We start from the raw sequence: 22,575 nt of genomic DNA, 5'->3' as shown, positions 1-22,575 counted from the left end.
ATCACTAAAATAATTTCCCCAATAAACCCCAGAATCCAACCATGCAGATGGTTTTCATTTTATGTGTCGAGATCTTACGATTTCTGCCTTCAAGCCAAATACAATGTAGGTGAATGGAATTTAGTTTGTGGTGCTCAGAGTATTGGAAAATTACATTTAAAATTACATTTTAAAAAAACTCAAACAGAAGTGTCTTTTCAGGAACAATTTCTCATAAAATCACATTACGATTATTTCTTAAAATATTGCGACCATATTCTTTAAATATTGCATCTTAATTGTAAAATTACTACTTTATTCTCTTATTATGAAGTTTTTCAAAGTAACTGTATTCTCAAAAGTATTGCAACTTTTTCTTGTACAATTACCACTTTTTTCATATTTTGTATTTTTTTCTTTTACTTTATAATATTGCGACGATTTTCTCCAAATTAACTATTAAACTATAGTCTCATTGCTTATTTTCTCAAATTATTTTGACTTTATTCTCAAAATATAGCAACTTTCTGACCTTTTTTTCTCCAAATATTATGTTGAAACATTAGATTTCTTTTTTTTGCAGTGAGCTTTTCTGACACAATCACGGCTTTCTTTCTCATCAAATTATGACTTCCTTCCCAATATAATCACATCATTCTCAAAATATTGCAACTTTTTTTTGTAGTTAGATTACCACAATTTTTACATACTATTTGAAATTTTTCCTTAAAAATTTAAAATTTACTTTCATAACATTTAGACTATTTTCTCAAAATTACAACTACGGCCTCATGATGACTCTTTCAACTCGAACATTGCTACTTTTTTGGGGGAAAATGACTTTATTCTCATAATATTACAACTTATGTCATATGTCAAGTATTACATTTCTTTTTCCCCCAATAGCAGTGAGCCTTTTCAGAAACACTTGACTTTATTCTCAATATATTACTCTCAAAATACTGAATCCTTATTCTTGTAACTATTTTGTCATTATTAAATGATTATGTAAATTCCAACAGTATATGCATTATGACTTTACTCAATGACTTTATTTAAATGATATACAACTTTTTTTCTCAGAATATTACATCTTTATTTTATAAATCTCATGATATTCCTAATATTTCTCTAATATTCCATCTTAAGATACCACAAGGCATTCGTGGACAAATGTTTTTGTGATGTGGGTGAAGTGACCCTTTAACACTGGTGCGTGGAAAGCTTTGTTTTTCCGTAAATCAGACCAACAGTCAGCGTTCAGATAACTGTGGTTTACGGCAGAACCCGAACTCCTCCAGTTAAGACAGTGACACTGTTCTGAAGCTGTTGTACATAAAAGACTCTCACTGCAGTCAACACTTGGCATTTTAGATCTTCTTTAACATTTTAACAAACTGTAGCGGCTTAATACAGTATCTGCAGATGGAGCTGTTCAACAAAATATAAATAAAACAGGCACAATATGCAAAAGCAAGAAACTAATCTCTGTTAAGGACAAACATGGCCTCCACATTAATACAGGCCATCACTACAGGTTCTCCTCAGAAGCAGCAACATTAAACACCCACCCAGCATGAGATGCTGTAACAGTATCACATGATGTAGGTACATGTGGAGGCAGAGTGAAACAAACAGGTTTTTATTAATTGGGGACAAAAGTTTGATCGGATTCTCGTCAGTCACCACCTTAAAAACTGTGATGTCATCGCGTGACCTCATCTCCTGCACATTCAGTCCACGTGCACCTGTTCTGCTTCAGCAGGTATGGGGGATGGGGGGGGAACACAATGTCAACCAGATTCATGTCATTAATGAACACAGTTTTTAAAAACGTGATTCAGTTAAGTAGCGGCATTCACCAGCAACACAGGAAGGAGTGTGACGTTCACAAAAATAATCGTAATGGCGGCAGGCAGTCGTCCATTCTGAAGGATAAGTCTGGTGATACTCTGTATTTTTCTTATTGTCAACAAATCCCATGGAAAGACCAAAACCAGCAATGAATTAAGTTTTGTCTGTGTGTCCAAAGCCTGATTTAACTTTTTCCTCTGTGCCCCAGAGCTCCGTTGTTGTCTAAAAGCTATTAAAAACATCAATGAGCCACACTGTTGCACTGGGTGACCTGTTTCTTCATGACCCATGAACGCGCGCGCACACACACGCGCGCACACACACACAGTCCTGTTGGTTTTGGTCTTTTCATGGGATCGGTTGACATTAAATAATAGAAATATAATAATACCGGGTGGAGATGAGGGACGAGAAGTGACAGAAAGCGGAGTGACGTCTGGCGGAGTGATCGGTAACTCTGATCTGATCTGAGGACTGATTGAAAGCAGCCAGAAGGAAGAAGGACAGACATGTTCACACTATGCTGCTTCACTTTAAAACATCCTGAGCTTTGTTCCTATCAACTGCAAAATGTGGGAAAATCTGAGTATCAAAGTTCACACTTCAAGTCCTACTTACTAGCTTTCAGACCTTTCATCCACATCTGCAAAGCTCTGAATAGCTAGTAAGTGGACCTTTGAGTTTAGATATCTTTGTGTGAAATGTCATGTCTTTCCCTCTTGTGCATGGCGTGTCCTTATCTATTTACAATAAAGAGAATAAAGTGTAGACTGTATGAAGCATTAACAAAACTATCAGTTTCATAATGAATATATTAGCAAATAACATTACATATGACAATAAATACACACAAAATTCCTACCCAAACTTTGATACTGCCCCAAAAATCCCATGTGTAGTTGTAACGAGGTGCTTTCGGTTGACAAACTAAACGAAAAACATTGGCAGTGAATATTTTGATATGTAAACGAAAAACGTAACAAAGTCGACATTATGTTTCCTCCTAAACCGCATTTTGCTGATGTGAAATAGTCGCACAGTTTCGTGTGATGTGCAGGAGATAAAGTTGTTTTAAAATCATATACATGAAGGAAAGGGTTTATAAATGTGTCAAAGCAGGATTTTTTAACCTAAAAGAGAAGCACAGACACCGTAACAGTTTGGTATTTACAGTAACAAATGGTAAAGTTATGCAAATATTACAAAAAATTATAATCATGAAAAGCAGAGTTTGATTCATTTCCTATACATTTTCTTTGCACATGAAACATTAAAACACACTTAAGTTTCTCTCCTTGAACACAGTGAGTAGCACCTGTACTCTCCTGAAATATTTGTTCTGTGAAACCACGAGTTTGTCAGAAGGAGATTTGTTATTATTGGGGGCAGAAGATGAAACTGGTACAAATTCAATTCTGCACTGGTGAAAAAGAAACAATGACAGTAATACTCCAGTATCTTAATATATATTATTTGTCCTCACATTCAGTTGGCAGAAGCACATACTTTACACCACGTCGTCCCCTGCATCTCTACGTGGAAAACCGAGGGAAGAAAAGATGAGTGCGACTAACAGGAAGGGACAGAGTCAGTAATGGCCGGCGTGTCCTCAGTGAGGAGCTGAACTGAGCAATGAACAAGGCTTGATTTTGAAAACAAAAATGTGAAGATGGCAGGCAATCTGGTTGCAAACACTGACACAGTAACGCACCAAGTCAAAAAAGGAAATGATCTGCAGGAGAGAAAGAAACACCATCACTCTTTTCAAGCAGAAAAACAGGCGCTCTGCACACGGTGGAAACACATAACTGACAGGAAAAGAAAAAGAAGTGATGTTTTAACTTTAGCATGTTTAAATGTTCACCATTTTATGGTTCTGATGTGCTATCTCTTTTGATTTACTATCTCATGGTTTCAATGTATAAAATCATTCTTTTGACTTGATGTCATAATTACAATTTAGTAATTTTATAATGTCATAATTTTAACTTTGTCAGTCTCATAATTGTTAGTATAGTAGTAGTATTTGTTAGTATCTCGTAATTTGGATTTGGATTTGGATTTTTACAATGTCAAAATAATGTGGTTTGGATGCTCAGTATCTCATAGTCTCGTACTTCTGACTTGTATTTTAAGTATAATTTTGACTTCATCTGTAATAATTTTGATTTACCGACTAATGTTTTAGTCTATCTCTATTTTGACCTGGTATGTCATAACAAACTTTGTATCTCCAATTTCAATTATATATTATAGTATTTCAGCCCCATTATTTTGACTTAGTATGTCCTAGTCTAAAAAACTAACTCACTACCTCATAATTGACTTAGCATCTTGTAGTTTAATAATTGTAATTTACTATCTCATCATTTTGACTTTGTGTCTCATAATTTTACCTTGAATACCATGAGTATTTTAATTTTCTCTCATTCCTAACTTTTAAAATATTATTTTCTTTCTTCCATACTACACATAACCATCACTGTGAAAACGTAACACTGACTGAGTAAATATCAGCATCACTGATTAAACATGACCTAACTGACTACATATATACTCTATATATACACACACCACTACTGAATATACTTATTTAAAGCTTGCATCATGCGTGTACTTACCAATGCAATCCACAGCACCAGGTACTCGTCAATAAAACTATTGAAATACTGATCCAGGAACAGTAGTCCTGGTCCCAGGAAGGCTAAATCGTGGAGATGCATCTCACTTTTTGTCATATGTGCTACCTGTGGAAAGACAAAAACCCCACACACAGTCAGCATCAAACACAACTGTTTTAATTTATGGAAATTTGAAAATTACAAATTCTTAAAGCTGTTTGAAGGGAAGTTAAGTTCCAGTTTTACACATAAGTTGTGGAAACTTTCTATGTCACATTTTGATTTGGTAACCAGTGCTGAAACGGATGCATTAGAGAAAACAGTTCAGACTGCATCTAAAATTACTGGCTGCTCCCTCCCATCTCTTTGTTCATGTTAATTTCAGCTTCACCAAAAGGTACTGAACAAAATTAGAGATGATTCTCACCCAGCGTCTCCCCTCTGTGAGGAAATGCCCTCTGTGTGAGGAGCTATCGACAACTCTGCTTTAAATCTGCGAGGTTCAAAAGATTCCTTAAGGCTGTTTGACTCTTGAATGGTAAACCACTGTATGGCACTGTAAAGTACATTTTGTTTTTAACGCATCTTTTACATTTTTGGCATCATGTGTATTTTAATGTTTTTTAATATGACGGTTATCAGTATGCTAAGTTGAATGTTGTCCTGTTTGCACTGTGAACTCAGTTCCCAACAACTTTTGTTGCGATGGCAATAAAGTTAACTCAACTCAAAGTCATGATCACTAATGTGGGAAAAACATGGTCAACTGCAAACTGAAAATAAAGATGCAAACCAGTTGAAAAGGTACCAGGTTAAATTAGAGAAAACAAGCAAAAAGTCTCATTATTGTCTTTTGCCAAATGTTCCACTTTCTCCACCAGGTAGTCGCTAACTTTGTCAACGGTCACATATCGTGTATGATATGAACAATAGTCTAAGTCCTCTACCAAGAACTGTTGTTTCATTTGGTTAGATTAGTTTAGCAAATGTTAAAATTGCTCAATATTTGGTATATTTGGTGTGGCCTCTATTTGCCTAATCACAGTTTACACCCTGTTGGTATCAAGTTCACACGTTTTTGCCAAATTTGAAGAATTTTAACCTGGTAAAGCTAAATAAATCAGACAGCTTTGGATTTGTTGGAAGGGGATTTCTTCTCTTTTGATGGAGCTAAGCTAACAGTTTCCTCTCCTTCCAGTATTTGTACTTAGCTACACTAAACACGTCCTGGATCTCTACACCGGACTCACAGAGACAAAACTCAAAAAATGTCAGAATGCACTTAACTTTTTAATTTTAGCTTTAATTTTTAGCTCTAACTTAGCACTTAGGAGAACAATTTGGCAGTGAACTGTTTCACTAAACTCTTCTGACGTGATTAAGAACATCTGTCCTTTCCAGGATTAAGCAGAAACCACAGAAACACAGAGCATATTCATTACCATATTAATTTAGTTAGTATGGACTATTAGATGATAAAAAGTTTTTCCATTTTTAGATCTTATTCCTGTGACCACAGCAGTATGTTTCACTTCCCACTTATAAAAAGTAGGTTTGACTTACAACTAATTTATTGGTGATTTTGGCCGAGACGAAGCCAAACGCCAGGATGTAAAGACACGGATGTTTCTCGAAGAGCTGGACAGCAGACTTTTTGTATATCATCATCGCCAAAATTATAACTGAACCAATATGTAAGACTGGAGAGAGGACGCTGGTTCCCTGAGGACAGAGACACAAAACACAACAAAGACACAGATGGTAATGTCAGTAGAAACATACAGTAGAGCTGGTACTGGCACATTATGTTTATACAGTTAAGTGTTTGATCCTGGACTGCCTGGGAGGGGGTCAAATGGACCCATTGAATTACATTCAAAAGTACCATAACATTTAAGATAATATTTGAATGATTGCTGTATAGCTGTCCACTCTATTTTCTTAATATCAAAACGATAGAGTGGTATTGCGTCTACATATAAGAATATATTCATTAAACAGCCATAAACACACAGTAACAATGCGAGCTGTCTTTTCTTCTTCACCAGTTTCTATGCTAAACTATCCACCATGATCACTAGATGCTAATACCTAATTATGCACTCTGAGCTAACAGGGAGGTTTCCCTCTTGGGATATCGAATATTTCCCACCCATTATTTTTGTGATTCGTGCAGGTTATGGCACAAAAACAACAACTCCTCTCCCCATAAGCTCTTGGTCATTTGTTTTCTACCCGCTGCATGCGCGCACATCAATGTTGCTTGGAGGCATTTCTACACTGATTTATCTGTGATGAAACAATAGGAGACAGGACAACTTATCAGGGGAAGTGCTGAAGTTTCCAGACTTACTGCTATTGTGGATCCGTTTTTGCCCACACCTCCTGTAAAAATAACTCTAAAGTAATTGGTGCAGGAGAAGATGGCTCCTAAAAAAGTGCAGATGGCAGGAACCATTTTCATCTGGATATTTAGGATCGGAATCTACAAATCAAGACATTAAAACACTAAAATTAAGGAATGATAATACAACACAGACATTTACATCAAAAGGTTTGTTGATCATACTATAATTTTCCAGCTATTTTTGTAATTTGTAAGTGCATTCACCTTTACAGCCACAATGAAAGCATCATGAGTAATGTTAGAGAATGGTAAAAGCGTTCAGAGTGACATTCTTTGTATTTCTGATAACAATTATAGTAAAAACAACAACAACAAGAATGTTAGAGCAGCATTTTAAGTAACAACATAAACATCATTACATAATTATGACATCATCAGTCTCATTACTCTCAATCTGTAGGAATTAGAACCATCACAATTACCAGTGACTGCCAAAAAGCAGATCCTCCCACGGCGGCCAGCAAATACATGATTATTATGAAGATTTGCACCTCAGTCACATCAATGCTGAGTGGGAGGAGAAAGCAGAGAGTTTACAGTGAGGATTAGTGACGTCTACCAGCACACCGTTGTCCTACAGCCTTCTTCCACAACACAGTGCTGGACATGGAGCTGATGAGACGCTGTTGTGTTCTTCTGCACTACACAAGTTTAATTTGGTTAAAGATTCAAACGGAAATATGCGGCATTAAAGATGCAATCAGTAATATTCCACTGGCTCTTTTAACAAAAAGGACTCTGTCTCTGTGCCCTCAATGACTGCTGATATATTTTAGAGTCTCATCATCACTATTAGGTCTCCAGGCAACCAGAGGAGACGTTTTTACATTTCTGTTTGTGTGCGGATTAAACAAACAAGATACAATGTGTTAATAACCTAACTTTCGAGGTGTTGGTAGGTGTTGTTTTGAACCAGGCTAGCTGCTCCCCCCTGATTCCAGTCTTTATGCTAAGCTAGGCTAACCACATCTGTACTGAACACACAGACATGAGATTGACTGTCATCTGCACACCTCACTCTCAGAAAGAGACAGAATAAGTGTATTTTCCAAAATGTTGACTGTTTCCTTAAACCTTTCTGATCAGGCATAAAGAAATACACAAATATTTTCATTATCAATGAATCTTGATTATTATTTTTATTTAAAGTGATAGTTTAATCTATGAAACATCAGAAATTAGTGAAGGCTGTCCAAGTTTTCCAGAGCAAAGGAGAAACTGCTTGCTTTGACTGACCAACAGTTCAAAACCCAAATATATTCACTTTATGATGATATAAAAGAGAAAAGCAGCAAATCATCCTGTCTTGACAGGTGGGTGACCTGGCTAGGTGATGTAACATAGTATGTTATTCACTAACATTCAGCAGGTGTCTCATCGTCGTCTTGGTGGTGTTTGGAATTAAATGCAAAGATGAAACTTTTAGTACTCCTACTTTAGAGTTTCCTGCTGGCTGAAGTCACCTGTGTCAGTCTCTACTCCGTGACATGAACATTTGTCAGAGTCTACTTTAGTAATGTCAAGTAAAGTCAAATCCCAATTTAGAATTTGCAAAAAAAAACATTGGGAGTTTTAGCAGAAATCATTCAGTTTCCTTCAGCTGAAAGAGCTGTATTTCACTGACTGCACCTTTAAGCAGAACAGACTGTGGATTTAAATTCTCCATGTGACTCCAAGGAGGTCAGCTGTCGTTGTGGAAGGAGGCAGCAGTGAGCCATGCAGCAACAGCCAGGAGGTTTACCATCATGTTCCACAGGCAGGGACCCACAGTGGCTGTGAGCATCTGTAATCCTGCTAGACAGATCTGCACCTCTGTTATGTCAAATCTACACACAGAATACATCCACGTTTACGCCAGCTCACCAGCACATGTAACCACTATAATCTAATGAAAACATTAAAGTATAACTAGCTGATCCACTTTTTAATAAATAAAGTGAACAAAATGTGTTTTTAAAATTGGATAAACTTAACTCATTTAACTTAACTCAATGTTTCAATGTCCTTTTGTCAGCACTCCACTATCATTCATGCTTTTAGTTGGCTTTGCCAAACTTACAGGTGTCACTGACTTTGCCAATATACTTGAGTGAATGAATTAGTGCATATAATAATACTGCTTTAGGTAGTCTTCTTCTTAATAATATAGAACCACAGCACCGAAAACTAAGACAAACCAAGAAAACACCAAAACGCTGAGAGGCACCGAGCTGTTAACGCTTGGCAGCTGTGATGCCGTTGAACTGCGTCCGGTGGACATAAAGGTGACAGTGCTGACTGTAAGAACTCAGGCATCCATGCGTAAAGACTGAACTGTGTTGGAAGTCTTTTTACTTTTTTTTCAGATATTTCCTGATCACCACTCTGCTCATTATATTTAGACACATTTATTCTACTGGTTTTTGTCTTTAGATAACATTAAATACTGATCTATTTGATATGTATTTGGATTTTTTTGTTGATAAATGCGGGAAAAAAGTAGGAAAACACGTTTTAGGTATCAGTACTGAAACTCAGGTATCATATTGGTGGCAGCAAATAACACTCAGACCTGATAAGGACTGAATTGTAACGTAATTGATGAGCGTACTTAACAGCCAAATGGTTGGAAATAATCTTTCTTGCTTTAAAAAACAAAACTAAAACTAAAACAAAAAAACACGAAGCCAGGCAGCTTTTGTCGACTCACATGCCAAAGCGCAGCGTTCCCGACACATATGTTTGCCAGTGGGCACAGTAGAACATAAACATCCCGGCGAAGCAGCAGAAGAACATCCAGTCCGGGTTGGTACCCATCTGCACTGCTATACTGGTTCCCAACACCACAAACACTGTCGACACAAACGCATGAACACAGGCAGTGTTAAAGAGGGCTTCAGACTCACTGAGACACAGTGGAACGACATCAAACAGGAAACACTGACCGGTGGAGAGGGAGTCACAACCGTGGTCAAACAGCTCGCCCAGCGGAGAGCTGCTATTGGTGCGCCTGGCCTGCTTCCCGTCGATGGCGTCCAATGACTGGTAGATAAACAGACCCACAGCACACAGCAGGTATGCCCAGAGAGGAGCCTGAAACAACACACATTCATATGGAGCTGGAGTCACTCTACCGCAAAGCCTGCAAACATACAGCTAAAGCGAATAAACTCCAGTTTCAGAGCCAGCTGCTTCAGATCAGGTGACATCAATAGATGCATAAAGAAACACTCTCTGGTCAGTCTCCGTTGAACTTAAAAGGTCCAGTATGTAACATTTAGGAGGAGGTATTGGCAGAAATTGAATATAATATTTATAAGTATGTTTTCATTAGTGTATAATCACCTGAAAATAAGAATCGTTGTGTTTTTCGTTACCTTAGAATGAGCTCTTTTTCTCTACAGAGGGTCCCCTTCCATGTTGGACTGCCATGTTTCTACAGTAGCCCAGAACAGACAAACCACACACCAGCTCTAGATAGGGCCATTTATGTTTTTCACAAGTTTTGCGGCCACCGTAGTTTCTCCTACATGCTTGGAAGGGGAGGGTGAGGTGAGCGGTGTTTAAATGGTTGCAAACTGCAATTTCTCCACTAGATGCCACTAAATCCTACACACTGAACCTTTAAATGAATGTAGTATTAAAGACACACATCCCAGGCTGCATAGGGTCTGCTTGATAACCCCCCCCCCGTCAATAGCCTAGATATACCCCCCAGGGTGCCATGTGGACTCAATCTTCTCTCACGTTAAAAAGGTTGCAATGCCCCGTTTGAGTTATTTAACAGATTATTTAACAGTGATTCGGCAATTTTACATATACATTTCAGTTATTTTCTACCACAGACCCGCTATGACAAATCAGGGGTCCCTTGTCGTTGTTGTGTTGGAGGTCTGTTACACAGAACTGCACCATTAAAATAAGACCAGTGACCTCCCCTGTAATCAAATATGCCCAGAGCCGGATGCTGGGCAGTATAGACAAAAGCTCAGGGCCCACGACGGCTGGGGGGAAATAGCTATTGATAAATACTGTCAATAAACAGCAACACTGTGATACATGCAGCCTGTGGAGGCTTCACTTGCATATCCGCTTGCTCAGACCAACTTGATGAAAGAGGATCACACTCAGACCTCTCCAAAATCCTGCGTATTTTACACACAGCTGGATACGTTCATTCACTGATCTTGCATTACGCACAGGTGAGCTGTTCCAAAAGATTTTATTTGGAGTGAAGCAGCCAACTATTTTTTACTTTAAGCAAATCTCCAAACCCCATTTTGTATTTGATTATTTAGTTTTGAAACCAGGCCTTTATTTCTAATTCCCCAATATTTGATCATATAGGCCTCCCTGTTTTCTTACTTCATATTACGCACTACTCTGCTGCTTTCACTCTCTTTTTAACAAAAATACTGTTTTTATTCATGAATGAATTCTAATTTCCTCTCCTTTGGCCGTAGTTTGAAATCACTGTCAAGCTACATAAAAACTTCCTGCAGATGTTTCACATTAAAAATCCTTTCAGCGACTCAAAACTCATAAGGGAGGCACCCTTTCCTGGTAACAGGAAACATTTGCAGTAGCTTAATACATATAAAAAAAAAACAAATTGGAAGCAGCTGGAGTTAATAAGTGAATGAAAGACCGTCCAGTATAACGTTGTTTGAGAATGATGACTAACCTGTTCAGTGGCAGTTGGGCAGTAATAGATGAGCACAAGGGTGGTGAAGACGTTGGTAGCCAGGCCGATGATGGTGATGAGGTTGGGGGCAATCCAGGAAGGGACTCGTCCCACCAACCATTCCCAGTAACGCTGCATCAGTGGCTCCAGCAGGGAGCGTCCAGCACTGCTGTACCTGCAGGAACGGACAACAACCAGGTGAGGACATGATGACTTTACCCTGGAGATTTACCTGCCCCCCCAGGAAGGACCAGAAATAATGATGATATTGGAATCTAGGGCTGGGTGATAATTAATATGACTGCTGTTGACTTTCATTAGGGCTGAACAATTGCTTTTAATACCGAAAATGTGAATTCTAACTTACATAATCAACAGTGCCTTAACAAGCAGTAGCAAGTGACAGTTCAAGCCGGCAACCATTGATTTCATCAGCTACAATGAAACTGCAGCTACAATGAAAACTGTCGCCTCAGCTGTTCATAATCAAGGTTAATCCTGTAAGTTTGCATAAGGAAAAAAAAAGTAAAGCCTGTCTGTTGTCTGGTTACTGTCTGTACATTTACACTCCGCCAAAGATGTTAAAGAAGAATTGCGTTCTGTATGATTTTAATGTTTGAATACATGAGGTTGTTCAAAAAAGACCAGAGTGGCAAATCTTTTTCTACATAAATAATTTAGGTGATCACCTCAAATCAATTTCAGACAGGTAGCACGTAGCTGTGCAGTTGTTGAGTGTAAATGACAGACAGCTAACAAACAGAAATGTCAGAATCTCCTGTTAAACTTTTAATCACATCTTATTGTTTTAAACTGATTACCTTAAACGCTCTGAATTGAGGACTCAGATTCAGAACTGTGAAGTTAACGTTAGCTCAAGCAGCTACAGAGCAGAGCCATCAACAGTTGAAATCATTGTCAGACTTGACATACCAGCAGTTTTTTATTTTGACCACAACTGGACAACTGTGCTGCTGTTATCAATAAATATAATGCCACTTCTGAATTTCATATTTGAATATCACTGAGTAATATTATGTAATATCTTAATAAATGTGAGCTGAAGTGGTCAGTTGCTCTGACTGACTCTTGAAGGACTGAAACAATAAAACAACTGCATCAATTTACTTAATTCTATTCAAGTTGAATCAGGTTAAGTTTGTGAAAATACAATCATATCTTGTTTCAAACTGTGTAGACCACAAAAACAGGCCGGGAGTTTAATTTGTAGAACATAATCACAATTTAAACGACAAGAACAACAAGTTTGAAAAGTCCACTCTGACAAAGCTTGATGATGTCACAAACACCCCTTTCATATAGCCACATATGACGCCAGCTACTCAACGCACACTGAACCCATCCTGATCAGACTGCTTAACCTCTGGGCATTACTGTACAGTTCCATACATATCACATAATATTAAATAACCCCACATAAGATAAAGTTTTACTTAAGGGATCAGTGTTACCTGTGCTCCTCCAGTCTCTTGAGTTGGTGTCGGGACAGGGGGGGTGAGGGCAGCTCTATCAGCCTGCGCAGCACTCCGGGGGCCAGCCAGCAGGCCGCCTCCATGCCCATGCCCTGCCCAGGGTCCTTGTCCCGGCCAAGGCCTCGGCGAGAACGCAGCCCCCCCGCCTGCTGCTGCCCCGTCGTGCTCATGTAGCCCTGCTGCCTGCTGGTCTGGTCCCTGATGGCTCTGGCTCTGCCTCTGCCACTGTCCTGCTGGAGGGGCTAAAGATCCACAGTGGGGCTGGGTAAGGCTGGACAATACCTAGGGGGAAAAACAACAATATCACAATAACATCCTGCGAAAATATCACAATATATGAATACAGCGTCACAAAACCCATGAAGCATTTTACCAAGGCTGCAACTAATGATTATTTTCCTCATCAATCAATCTGATGATTATTTTCTCAGTTTATTTATTTGTAAATCATTTAGTCATCACTCACAGGAGAAGCTGCAACCAGAGAATGGTTGATGTTTTTTGCTTTTTTAAAAAAAAAAAGGACTGACACGATTAATCGATAATCAAAAATGATCAAAGATCACTCGCCTCAGTGGACGTCAGCCCCCGGGGAGCAAAATGGTCAGAAACTGTCACGTGTTATTGTTAGTACGACTGATTACATTAGGAGTGTACTGGTAGCAAATAACTTCTCAAACTACCTGACATGTTACACTCGGACTGAAATACCAAAGATATCTGCAGAAAAGACATTAACAGCATTTAATCAGCTAACTGTTAACACAAAGACAATGTGATAGATCCACTTGATGGAACCGTATCTGTGTTACTTAACTATTTCTTGTGGCTGTCATCAACACACGAGCCACTGACAGCAAACAATCCGCTTCAGCGGTTTGCTAATGCTGCCTAGCAAACTTGCTATTAGCTAAGTTAACGTCAGTTCTGCTGATGTTGAAGATTAGCATTAGCTGGGCTGGTTGTAACGGTCGCTCAGCAAGTAACTTAGCTACGCTAGTCTTGTGTCACTTTGGTAATTTAAAGTTACTCGCTCGCTGTCGGCTTGTTATCACTCTTCATGCTTGCACTGCTGGAAATATCACTGCCCATTTAATATACTGATTAAATCAGACTATACTATTGACACCTCCCGTGAAGACTGCGGCTAGCTTGACTAGCTAACCCAAAGACAGCTAAGTTAGCGAGCTGCTGAACTGACGGATGTAACACCGACTGACCTGGCCGATTAAAGGACGAGAGCCGCAGACAGTCCGAGGGGCGGTGAGGGCGCTTCAAGCCGACAGACAAGGACCCCTCTGTGGGTGGTTAGTTTAGTTTCTCTTTATGACTGAGAATACCGGAGGGACGTTTACAGCTGTAGGTGGATCTCCACGACCGGTGTCACTGTGGTTGTCACAGCAAGCTAGTTAACGTTAGCCATCACGGAAATCTCGCGTAGCTGTTGTGAGAGGGAACTTTGTGCCCTGAGTTTGATCTCCCAGGCAGGCAGACAAACTTCTTCTTCTCTGATTTTTGGCAGCTTGGACTCCTCAGTGCATGCATATTTCTGCTCTCCGCAGGAGAAATACTGCATTACTTTAATCACCATTCATTCTCTCAGATATGGACCTGTTTTGTGTAGGAACAGTGTTTACATTTGTATTACAGATAGAGTCTTTAATAAGTCTGGGGGGGTCGAAGTGGTGAATGATAAAACTGAAACTGAGGGAGGCTGAAACAAAGGTCCATGTGAGCTTGTGTGTACGGAAACAACAGGAACCGGGGAACTCACAATTCATTCTCTGTTTATTATCACATCAGCGAGTACTTACATACTGAAGTGTCTGTTCAAAGGCAGAATCAGTTCATTTCAGAACTTTCTAGAGGTTACACAAAGACACAACTGTTCATCCATCACAGACAGTGAGACAGGAATATGACTTAATTAATCCATCAGCCCTGGACTCTAATGAGCGGGCCAGGAAGCTGAGTGACTGCGAGATAAGAAAACAAGGTAGGTACCCAGGTAGAGGTGCTGAGCGCTCACCTCCAAGGTAACGCATTGCCTGCTGGGAGGAATGGGAGGTGAATGAGCTCTCCACCAGGCTAGACAAAAGAAAACAAGTTTCTGTGGAAACAGGTGGAGTATTTAACCAACGAGCTCCAGAAAAGAGGGCCGGAAGGCTGAAGGATCAGCTTTGCCACCTCTGGCCACGCCTTTGACCCTGCACCTGATTTAAAACAGCCACAAATAACTTTTATTTTAAATTCAAGGTTTTTTTCCCCATACATGAGGCATTCACTTGTTGAAGCGTTACATAGGGAGATAAAATAAATGAAAATAAAAAGGAGCAGAGTGAGAAAACATTAGCAGTTAGGAAGAGTTGTCATTAAGTGTGATATGTATCCAAAAATGTTCCCTACATACATAATATCATGCTAAAACACTGAGGCTAGCTAACAGGTCCCAGGTAAAAAGTCAACACCCTCAGCAGTCGATGATCCATTAGGAAGAAATGGAAATAGCAGCTATGTTATTGTATTACAGGACTAATTTAGCTCTACAGTATTATGAGGAAAAATATAGTATCAGAAAAGGTTTGAGCACATAACGCTATCTTGTGTAACAAGTTTGGTTTGAGTTGCTGGAGTGTAAAGTTCCCAAAACCAAATAAAGAGCAGGATAGCGCAGCTAACATTAGCCTGATCTGTAAAGGTAGGCTACTTAGCTAATAACTCCCGGCTTTGGACGTATCACTAGGTTACCACTGTAGGTCAGTGGTAAGCTAGTAAGCCGGGCATGCTAATGTTAGCATCTTATGTTAGAGCAGATAAACCATGAGAGGACCTGGATACGGTGCCTCCACTCAGCCTTGTTTCCAATTTTGCCCAGTGGCCCAAAAAGCATTTTCCCCATAGACCACCATTATAAGAGAGACGTCTATAAAACTGTTGACAGGACACCTCAAATTGGAAACAAGGTCAATTATGACTCTTTCTATTATGAATTTTTGATCCATGGCGGTTTTATATTTGTAAAACTTTCCTCGAGCTGAGAAAAGCGATTTTAAAATCTGTGACGTCATCACAATGTAACGTCTATGGGCCGAGCGGGAACTCGCGGGCGGAGCCAGCGGGAGAAACACTACTGCGCATATTCAGTGGGCCGCGTACCCGGAAGTAAACCCGGAGCAATTCTTATTGGACTGAATAGGCGCCATCTTTGGGTCCGGTATCCTGTTCTAATAATATATTCATGAGATAAACACACAATATTGCTCTTTTGTTTTTGGAAAATAATTAAAAGCACACGATCCTGCAAACTCTGTGTTCACAGAATATCTCTCTTATTATTTTGTGTAAAGTTACTGTTATTTATATATAAGTTATTTGACTGGGGTTTAGAAAATGCTAGAAAAAACAAAAATGTTGCCAAGATTAAGCAGAAAGGATTAACCACATCCATGCATCCACAAAGTTTATTATAAATGTTCACAAGATAAAATTACAGGCATTCAAATCATTGTTATACAACCACATATCTCTTTACACATGCAGAAAGAGAATGAATCAGACACTTGGTATTCATAAATATCATTACATACATCGAGAGTTATCTAGTCTGTAAGTTCACACCACCCTACTGTATAGTTTAAACTCTACACTCTGAGCAAGAGAAGTGAACATGATTCAATCACTACTATTAGTCAACAGAGTACCGAAGAAACAACAGCTGTAACATTTATACAGACTCTACTACACATGTGTATCATATGCTAATCAATAACTACAGCCAAGTAAAGATCAATGATCAACATGCACATTTCAGACAGGATTTTTAAAAATCTTTTCTTATCTTAATTCAATACTCACATGCCCATCTATATATCAAGATGTGTTGGTGTCTGTAATCATTCCCGCTGTCCATACAGGCTGTGAAGTGATCTTTCTGTAACACAACTACACTGTAAAAGATGAGGACAAAATCAACAGTCCTCTTCTGTGAAATACAGCTGAAGATAATATGAGGCTTTTAGCTGTCTGAGTTCATCCTCACCACGTGGTGTTCTTCACCTCCACCTCAAGAATTATTTTCTCAGATCAGGATGCCTTGTTACATATCACACCTGCAACCACATATTTTTTTGCACGAAAGGGCCGATATTCGTCTACTATCCGTCATTTTGACAAAATCTGTGTTTGTGTTTTGTTATTTTTTAGGTAGCAGAGCCTTGTCTTGGTCTCTGAGTCGAGGTGACAGAACGAAGCGAGCAACCCTGTGTCATAGAAATTACATATATATACTAGTTTGCCAAACAACTTTTAAGGGAAACGTAATTGCTTTCTGGGTTATATTCAGGGGCGATGGTTTTTCGAGTGAAGGAAATACTAGTGCTCCTTGTACCACACACAAGTCATAGGGAGGTGGTCAGGGTGGATGGTGGACAAAGTTCAGGACACCGGAGACCGCGGTTCACGTCCTGAATCCAGCGTGCGTTAAGTTTAGAATTATGCTTCTCCAAAGAGACACGTAAACGTCTCTGCAAACCTACGCAGAGAGGGGTGTTATGGGTGTAGGTCGCAGAGGAGCTTGGTTTAATCAACTCCTGTAGAACGGCGGGTTCAAAACAGAGACGAAAAGAAACGTAAATGTATTACATATAAGTATAAAATAAATATCCCCGTGCACGTTCAACTCTGTGCAGCCCGGAGAAGCATAACTCCAACTTCAGGCAACAAAAGCACTTTGGTTTGTGAAAGGTTGTGGCTTTGGTTAAATGTAAATAAGGTAAATGTGTCCTGTCTCTTGCTTCAAGTCACTGTGGACTTTTTTAATATTTAACAACAGCTGTGAGTGCCTCAACATAACCAGAAAAAAAGTGAATAATTTTTTAGTGGCTATAGTAGCCTATTGCAATATTGTATAGAATATTGGATTTTAGGAAAACAAATGAAATGTGGTGTTTTGCAAATTATTCTGCTGATAAAAAAAATGTAATTCAGGGGCATTACGATTCTCTCCAGACGCATGGGTCTGATGATGCAAATTAAAAGTATATATACGTAATTTTTAGGAGACAGGTTTAAACAAAGAGATGCAGTCTGTGTGTATGAGCCGTTACCCTTTCTTTCATGTCACTAACGTTACATTCACATTAGCCCTCTGTCCAACAAAACTGTGAGGTCACAGGTCTGATGTGGGTAATAAAGAAATGTTGAGCAGAGCGATCACAGACTGTAAACTGTGAATGAAAGTGATGCTGCAGTTTGTAGTCTGGTAGTGTGATAACAAAGTGCTAAAATTATGACTTCTCCATTTGCAAACACAGTGCATCAGTTGGCTGAATTTGCAGGTCAAAGTTGAACTTTGGACTGCCAGTGTGGTGGAGGAGATCGCACTGAAACAGGAAACGCATGCTTGAATTTGTCTTCAACTGCACAGAATGAGATGGAGCAAATGTGAGTATGATAGTAGTGTGGCTGGGCGATGAAATGGAAATTGTAATACAACGATCCAATCTGCTAGAGGGACACACTGAAAAATTATTCTACACACTGATCTGAGTTTTCTGTTTGTTGACGAGGCATCATCTCTGGTCACGAGACGTGTAGATTGTACTTCTTTTCACTCTGCCCCTGACCTGTTAGCTAACATTAGCTAGCTGCTAGTCTAGCTGGTCTTTTATTATTCTAGCTCTGTTCTGCACATATAGGCCTCAAAATATGATGTTTCATCGTGTTTTAGTTTAAAAAAAAAGAAGATTAAAATTGCGAATCGTCTCATGCTTGAACATTTTTTTATTTTTTGGTTGTATCGCCCAGCCCTCGATGTAGAATGTGATCATACATTAAGACAGTGTTTCTATGGCTCTGCCCACTGCTAAACTACCTCCCGGCAGCTCAAACTCAAAGAATTCACAACTAAAATTTGAATCTGCTTTTAAACTCTTGGAAACATTTGCACACGTTGGCAGCTGAATGGGTGTCTTGGCACTATAGATGTTCTTGTCGTTGTGCTTTTAGGGGTTTTATTGTTAAAATGATGAACACAAATAATTGTTTTTGATGAATGTGTACAGTAGCTTCTTGTTTGTGCATCCGTGTGGTGTTAGGGCTCTTTGTCGGGCAGTTGAGTCAGATAGGGATTAAAGAAGTCTCTCAGGAGGCTCTGCACCTGGGTGGGCTGGGAGCTCCCAGCACCAGGGACCAGCGCTGGATTCAGAGCCAGGTTCAGGGCCTTTGTGGGGTTGAAAGCAGCAGACCGAGTCTGGGCAGTGTGGAGACCCTCGATGGCGCTGGACAGCCAGATGAGTCTCTTGAGACTCTGGATGTTTCGGCCGCGGTCGTGCATCAGCTGGTGTTCGGTCACAGCTCGGCGACTGTAGGGAGAGAGCAGGAAAGATCTGTGAGTCACCCTCAGTACAGGTCCTGCCAATTCAACACTCAGATACAAGATCAAAATACATGTATGGAAGCAAAAAAAAAAAAAAAAAAAAAAAAAAGGTCAGAAAGATTTGAATCTTATTGGTAACTAAATAAATTGTGACATTGAATCACTACTGTATACATAATGTTGAAATTTAAATACCACTGAATTTATGACATTTAAATATTTTAATTTGAAAACCATCTATTTAAATTAATGTGGTTTGAATTGCCCTCTTTGAAAAGTTGTGCAATTTCGAAAACTTCCGCAGACATGAATCAAAGATCGGCACACATACAAAGAGATATATGTATGTATTTTCAACCAGCGTTAAAGTAATTTTGCAGCACATTTCATCACACAATGAGTATAACTGTGATGTTATGGTTCTGTTTGGGAGCAGAAAAATTTTTTGTAGACATTTTGTTGTTTTGCTGTGATTCTGGGTCTCCATGTATTTGAAAATATAATTTCCAGTGGAGTATTCCTTTAAGCTACAGCTGAAGCACACCAAACATTTTCCTACTCCTACATTTATTAAGTTACTTCACTTTTTGTGTCAAAGCAATTAAAAATCATTCACAGCTTGCACCATGTAAAAATGTTGAAATTAGGCGTCTCACCTCTCGTTCTGTTGACACTGGGTGGTTGTAAAGATGACAAGAAGCATGACAGCGAGCCACTGCACAGGCCTGTGGGACATCTGCATCTTCTGTAACAAAACAGCAAGAAACACTCACATCAAACTCTTCATCCAAAAGAAAAAAGAACAGCGAGCATCAGGAAACATTTAGTTAACATTTAGTTTCAGAAATACAAAAAATACTATGTGCGTCTAAACAGGAGTTCCTTAGAATGCAGGTTTTGTGGCCCAAAACACACAATCTCAGACACTGTTCTTCCATTTTCCCTGCTCAAAAAACCTTAGTGTAGTTCTTTAGTAAATAATGACAAAAGCAACTTGGCTGTTAAGCGCCTAAAAAAAGGGGCCACAAATCCACAGTGAATATCTCTGATCGAAATATGCTGGAATCAGCCAAAAACATCCCACCATGTGTACGTTTTTAACTGAAGAGTATAAACTCCTCCCAAGTGGCTAAAACTCAGAAAGTCCCAGAAAAAATACCACGGACAACCAGATGGTTATCAATCAATGGTTATCAATCGAGTGTGTTGGTTTCTGCAGGTTGGATCTTACTGCAGGAGGTTCGACATGTTTCTGTGAATGTTTTCAGACCTTTTGATAATGTAGGAGGACCTGGAGGGTTGTACTGTAAGTGTAAAGTCAGGATGTAATTAAATTTGTGCCTATTTCCAGCCTTGTCCTTAGTCCTTATTTTGGCAATTTGCCTGATGTTGACCCTGTAAAGTTAAACATTTTAGGATCTTTAATCCAGTTTGTTTTCCTTCTTGAATTTATCCCTCACATGGCTGAAATATACTGTAAGATGGGTTGTGCTCACAACTGCCTTTCTGCATTGATACTCGATTGTTTTTCCCGAATCAGATTCCAAACTGACCACAGCTGCTGTTTTCTGTGAAGAAGCAAACTACAAACTTTTCATTGCCTACTTCTTTCAGTTGTTTGATACTCAAAACTTAAGTGGATTATCACTTAGAGTCACATCCAAATTGAATTTCAATTTCAAAATTTCAATCAAATTAAATTTCCAACCTTTGAACTGTTGGCCTAAAAACTTAAAATTTATGTTACATGTTTAAAAGGTTGCGATTCTTGAAAGCAGGTGTGACGATTGGCCCCACCGGCCAATCAGAGGCTTGGGTTCCTCCTCGCAATTATGGCCAACAACAGCGTAGCAACACGTTTATTTAAATGGAAATGGTGGTGCCTTTGAACACCTTGTTGTGTAGGCAAACACACTGCTATTTTATACGCTGGTGTTTATATACACGTCTCTGCTGATTGACCTCTGACACGCCCACCAAACGAGAGAAAATGAGAATACCTTAAAGCTCGTTGCACAGCTTTGTGCACCGTTTCGAGGAAACATGTCCTTCAACCTGGAAACTGTAGCAAAACAGTGTGCGCCGTTTTCAGATTGATCGTGCCCGTAAACATCTCTGCGGGTCTATGCAGAGAAAGGTGTTATGGGTAACTGTAGGTCACAGAGGAACCTACAAGCACACCTCCCAAATCTCAACAACAGATCATGTGACCTGACATCAAGGAAGCTGATCGCTTGATCCAACTCCTGTTGGGATGCCGGTTCAAAGTGGGAAAGAAGAAAACCACGTAAATGTTAAAACAGCCACGTGAATGTCTCAGAATGACCTCTGTGTGTGTCTTTGCTTCCGTCCAGCCTTCAGTCAATCAACGAAATCCACAAATAGAAACGGAAACTACTCTGATTTTCTATTCAATTTTCCTTTTTTTTAAATACCACTTTTTTTGATTGATTGAATTCGAACATGTAAAAAACTGAAATATTACAAAAATAAAAGAAGAATAATCACTAAAATAACATACAGCAACATCAAAATAACAAAATTACATAGATAAATGCCACGTTAATCTGACAAACAAAAATTAAAGTTCTCTATTCTGATTTTTTAAATGGAAAATACATCACACAGACTTATAAAGTCCTACTTTTTTTAAACTTTAACAGGAAAATGTGTCCGTTCTGTTGCCTGAAAGAATCAAACAGACGTTTGTTCCACACGGACGGACAAGTTGAACATAAATCAACTTAAATAAAAACTGGCAAACTAAATTAAAATGACATAAAACAATAATCACACTTTGAGCTTTGTTAAGTCTTTTAGGGTACTTACATTGTCCCTGTTGGTGACAGCAGCTCCTCTAATCATCAGACACTAAACTGACTTCAGGTTCGACCTCCAGACCTTTTATAAAGCACCCTGACACACACACACACACACAAACACACACACAATTCAGACCTCCCACAGGCTTAAGAGTCACAACAAATTCAAAGTGGGGCGTTTGATTTGCTAATGAAACAAATGTCAGCACCGTCATCTCTGACATGTGATTTTGTGTCTGTGGAGGGAAAATATCAAACATTTTCCAGGTTATTTGTGTCAATACAATCCCAAACAGCCTCCTGCACCTCGGTGTGACAGTGGAGAGGGTTTACACATTCGATGATACTCTTTACATAATC

General features: G+C 39.1%; 2 protein-coding genes across 5 annotated transcripts; both read right to left on the bottom strand.

Moving 5' to 3' along the window:
- Positions 1-1,341: 1,341 nt before the first annotated feature.
- On the bottom strand, positions 1,342-14,504 carry cept1b (choline/ethanolamine phosphotransferase 1b). 4 transcript variants are annotated; one of them, XM_044171935.1, is made up of 10 exons: positions 14,238-14,504; positions 12,997-13,299; positions 11,525-11,699; positions 9,786-9,933; positions 9,551-9,692; positions 8,603-8,687; positions 6,808-6,939; positions 6,018-6,176; positions 4,455-4,580; positions 1,342-3,565 (listed from the first exon to the last, which is right to left on the bottom strand). In XM_044171935.1, exons 2-10 carry the CDS (start codon positions 13,185-13,187, stop codon positions 3,443-3,445), a joined length of 1,281 nt encoding a protein of 426 aa, XP_044027870.1. In that variant the 5' UTR covers positions 13,188-13,299; positions 14,238-14,504; the 3' UTR covers positions 1,342-3,442. The 4 variants fall into 4 exon arrangements, with proteins under 4 accessions (XP_044027870.1, XP_044027877.1, XP_044027855.1 ...); XM_044171942.1 differs by lacking the exon at positions 8,603-8,687 and adding an exon at positions 7,284-7,368 and having other exon boundaries at positions 12,997-13,259; positions 14,238-14,501; XM_044171920.1 differs by lacking the exon at positions 8,603-8,687 and adding an exon at positions 7,284-7,368 and having other exon boundaries at positions 14,238-14,499.
- Positions 14,505-16,460: 1,956 nt separating this feature from the next.
- Positions 16,461-22,297, bottom strand: pth4 (parathyroid hormone 4). The gene is made up of 3 exons (XM_044171909.1): positions 22,223-22,297; positions 20,050-20,138; positions 16,461-19,379 (listed from the first exon to the last, which is right to left on the bottom strand). The coding sequence occupies exons 1-3, from the start codon at positions 22,256-22,258 to the stop codon at positions 19,109-19,111; spliced, it is 396 nt and encodes a 131-aa protein (XP_044027844.1). The 5' UTR covers positions 22,259-22,297; the 3' UTR covers positions 16,461-19,108.
- Between the last annotated feature and the right edge of the window lie 278 nt (positions 22,298-22,575).

The sequence above is a fragment of the Siniperca chuatsi genome, linkage group LG2, assembly GCF_020085105.1.
Source record: "Siniperca chuatsi isolate FFG_IHB_CAS linkage group LG2, ASM2008510v1, whole genome shotgun sequence".
In the NCBI taxonomy this organism is placed as follows: Eukaryota; Metazoa; Chordata; class Actinopteri; order Centrarchiformes; family Sinipercidae; genus Siniperca; species Siniperca chuatsi.
Note: the sequence above shows the minus strand (reverse complement) of the source record. Positions and strands in the feature narration are given on the sequence as shown.

What these genes read in the sequence shown, in the direction of transcription:
- pth4 (XM_044171909.1), bottom strand. Translation starts at nt 22,258, where the DNA reads ATGATTAGAGGAGCTGCTGTCACCAACAGGGACAAT. An exon ending in CTGTCACCAACAGGGACAAT is followed by an intron (nt 20,139 to 22,222) that starts GTAAGTACCCTA and finishes GTTTTGTTACAG; the next exon opens with AAGATGCAGATGTCCCACAG. An exon ending in CAGTGTCAACAGAACGAGAG is followed by an intron (nt 19,380 to 20,049) that starts GTGAGACGCCTA and finishes CTCTCCCTACAG; the next exon opens with TCGCCGAGCTGTGACCGAAC.
- cept1b (XM_044171935.1), bottom strand. Translation starts at nt 13,187, where the DNA reads ATGAGCACGACGGGGCAGCAGCAGGCGGGGGGGCTGCGTTCTCGCCGA. An exon ending in GCCCAACTGCCACTGAACAG is followed by an intron (nt 9,934 to 11,524) that starts GTTAGTCATCAT and finishes GTGTTGTTTCAG; the next exon opens with GCTCCTCTCTGGGCATACCT. An exon ending in AAATCACCAATAAATTAGTT is followed by an intron (nt 4,581 to 6,017) that starts GTAAGTCAAACC and finishes GTCTTTCCACAG; the next exon opens with GTAGCACATATGACAAAAAG.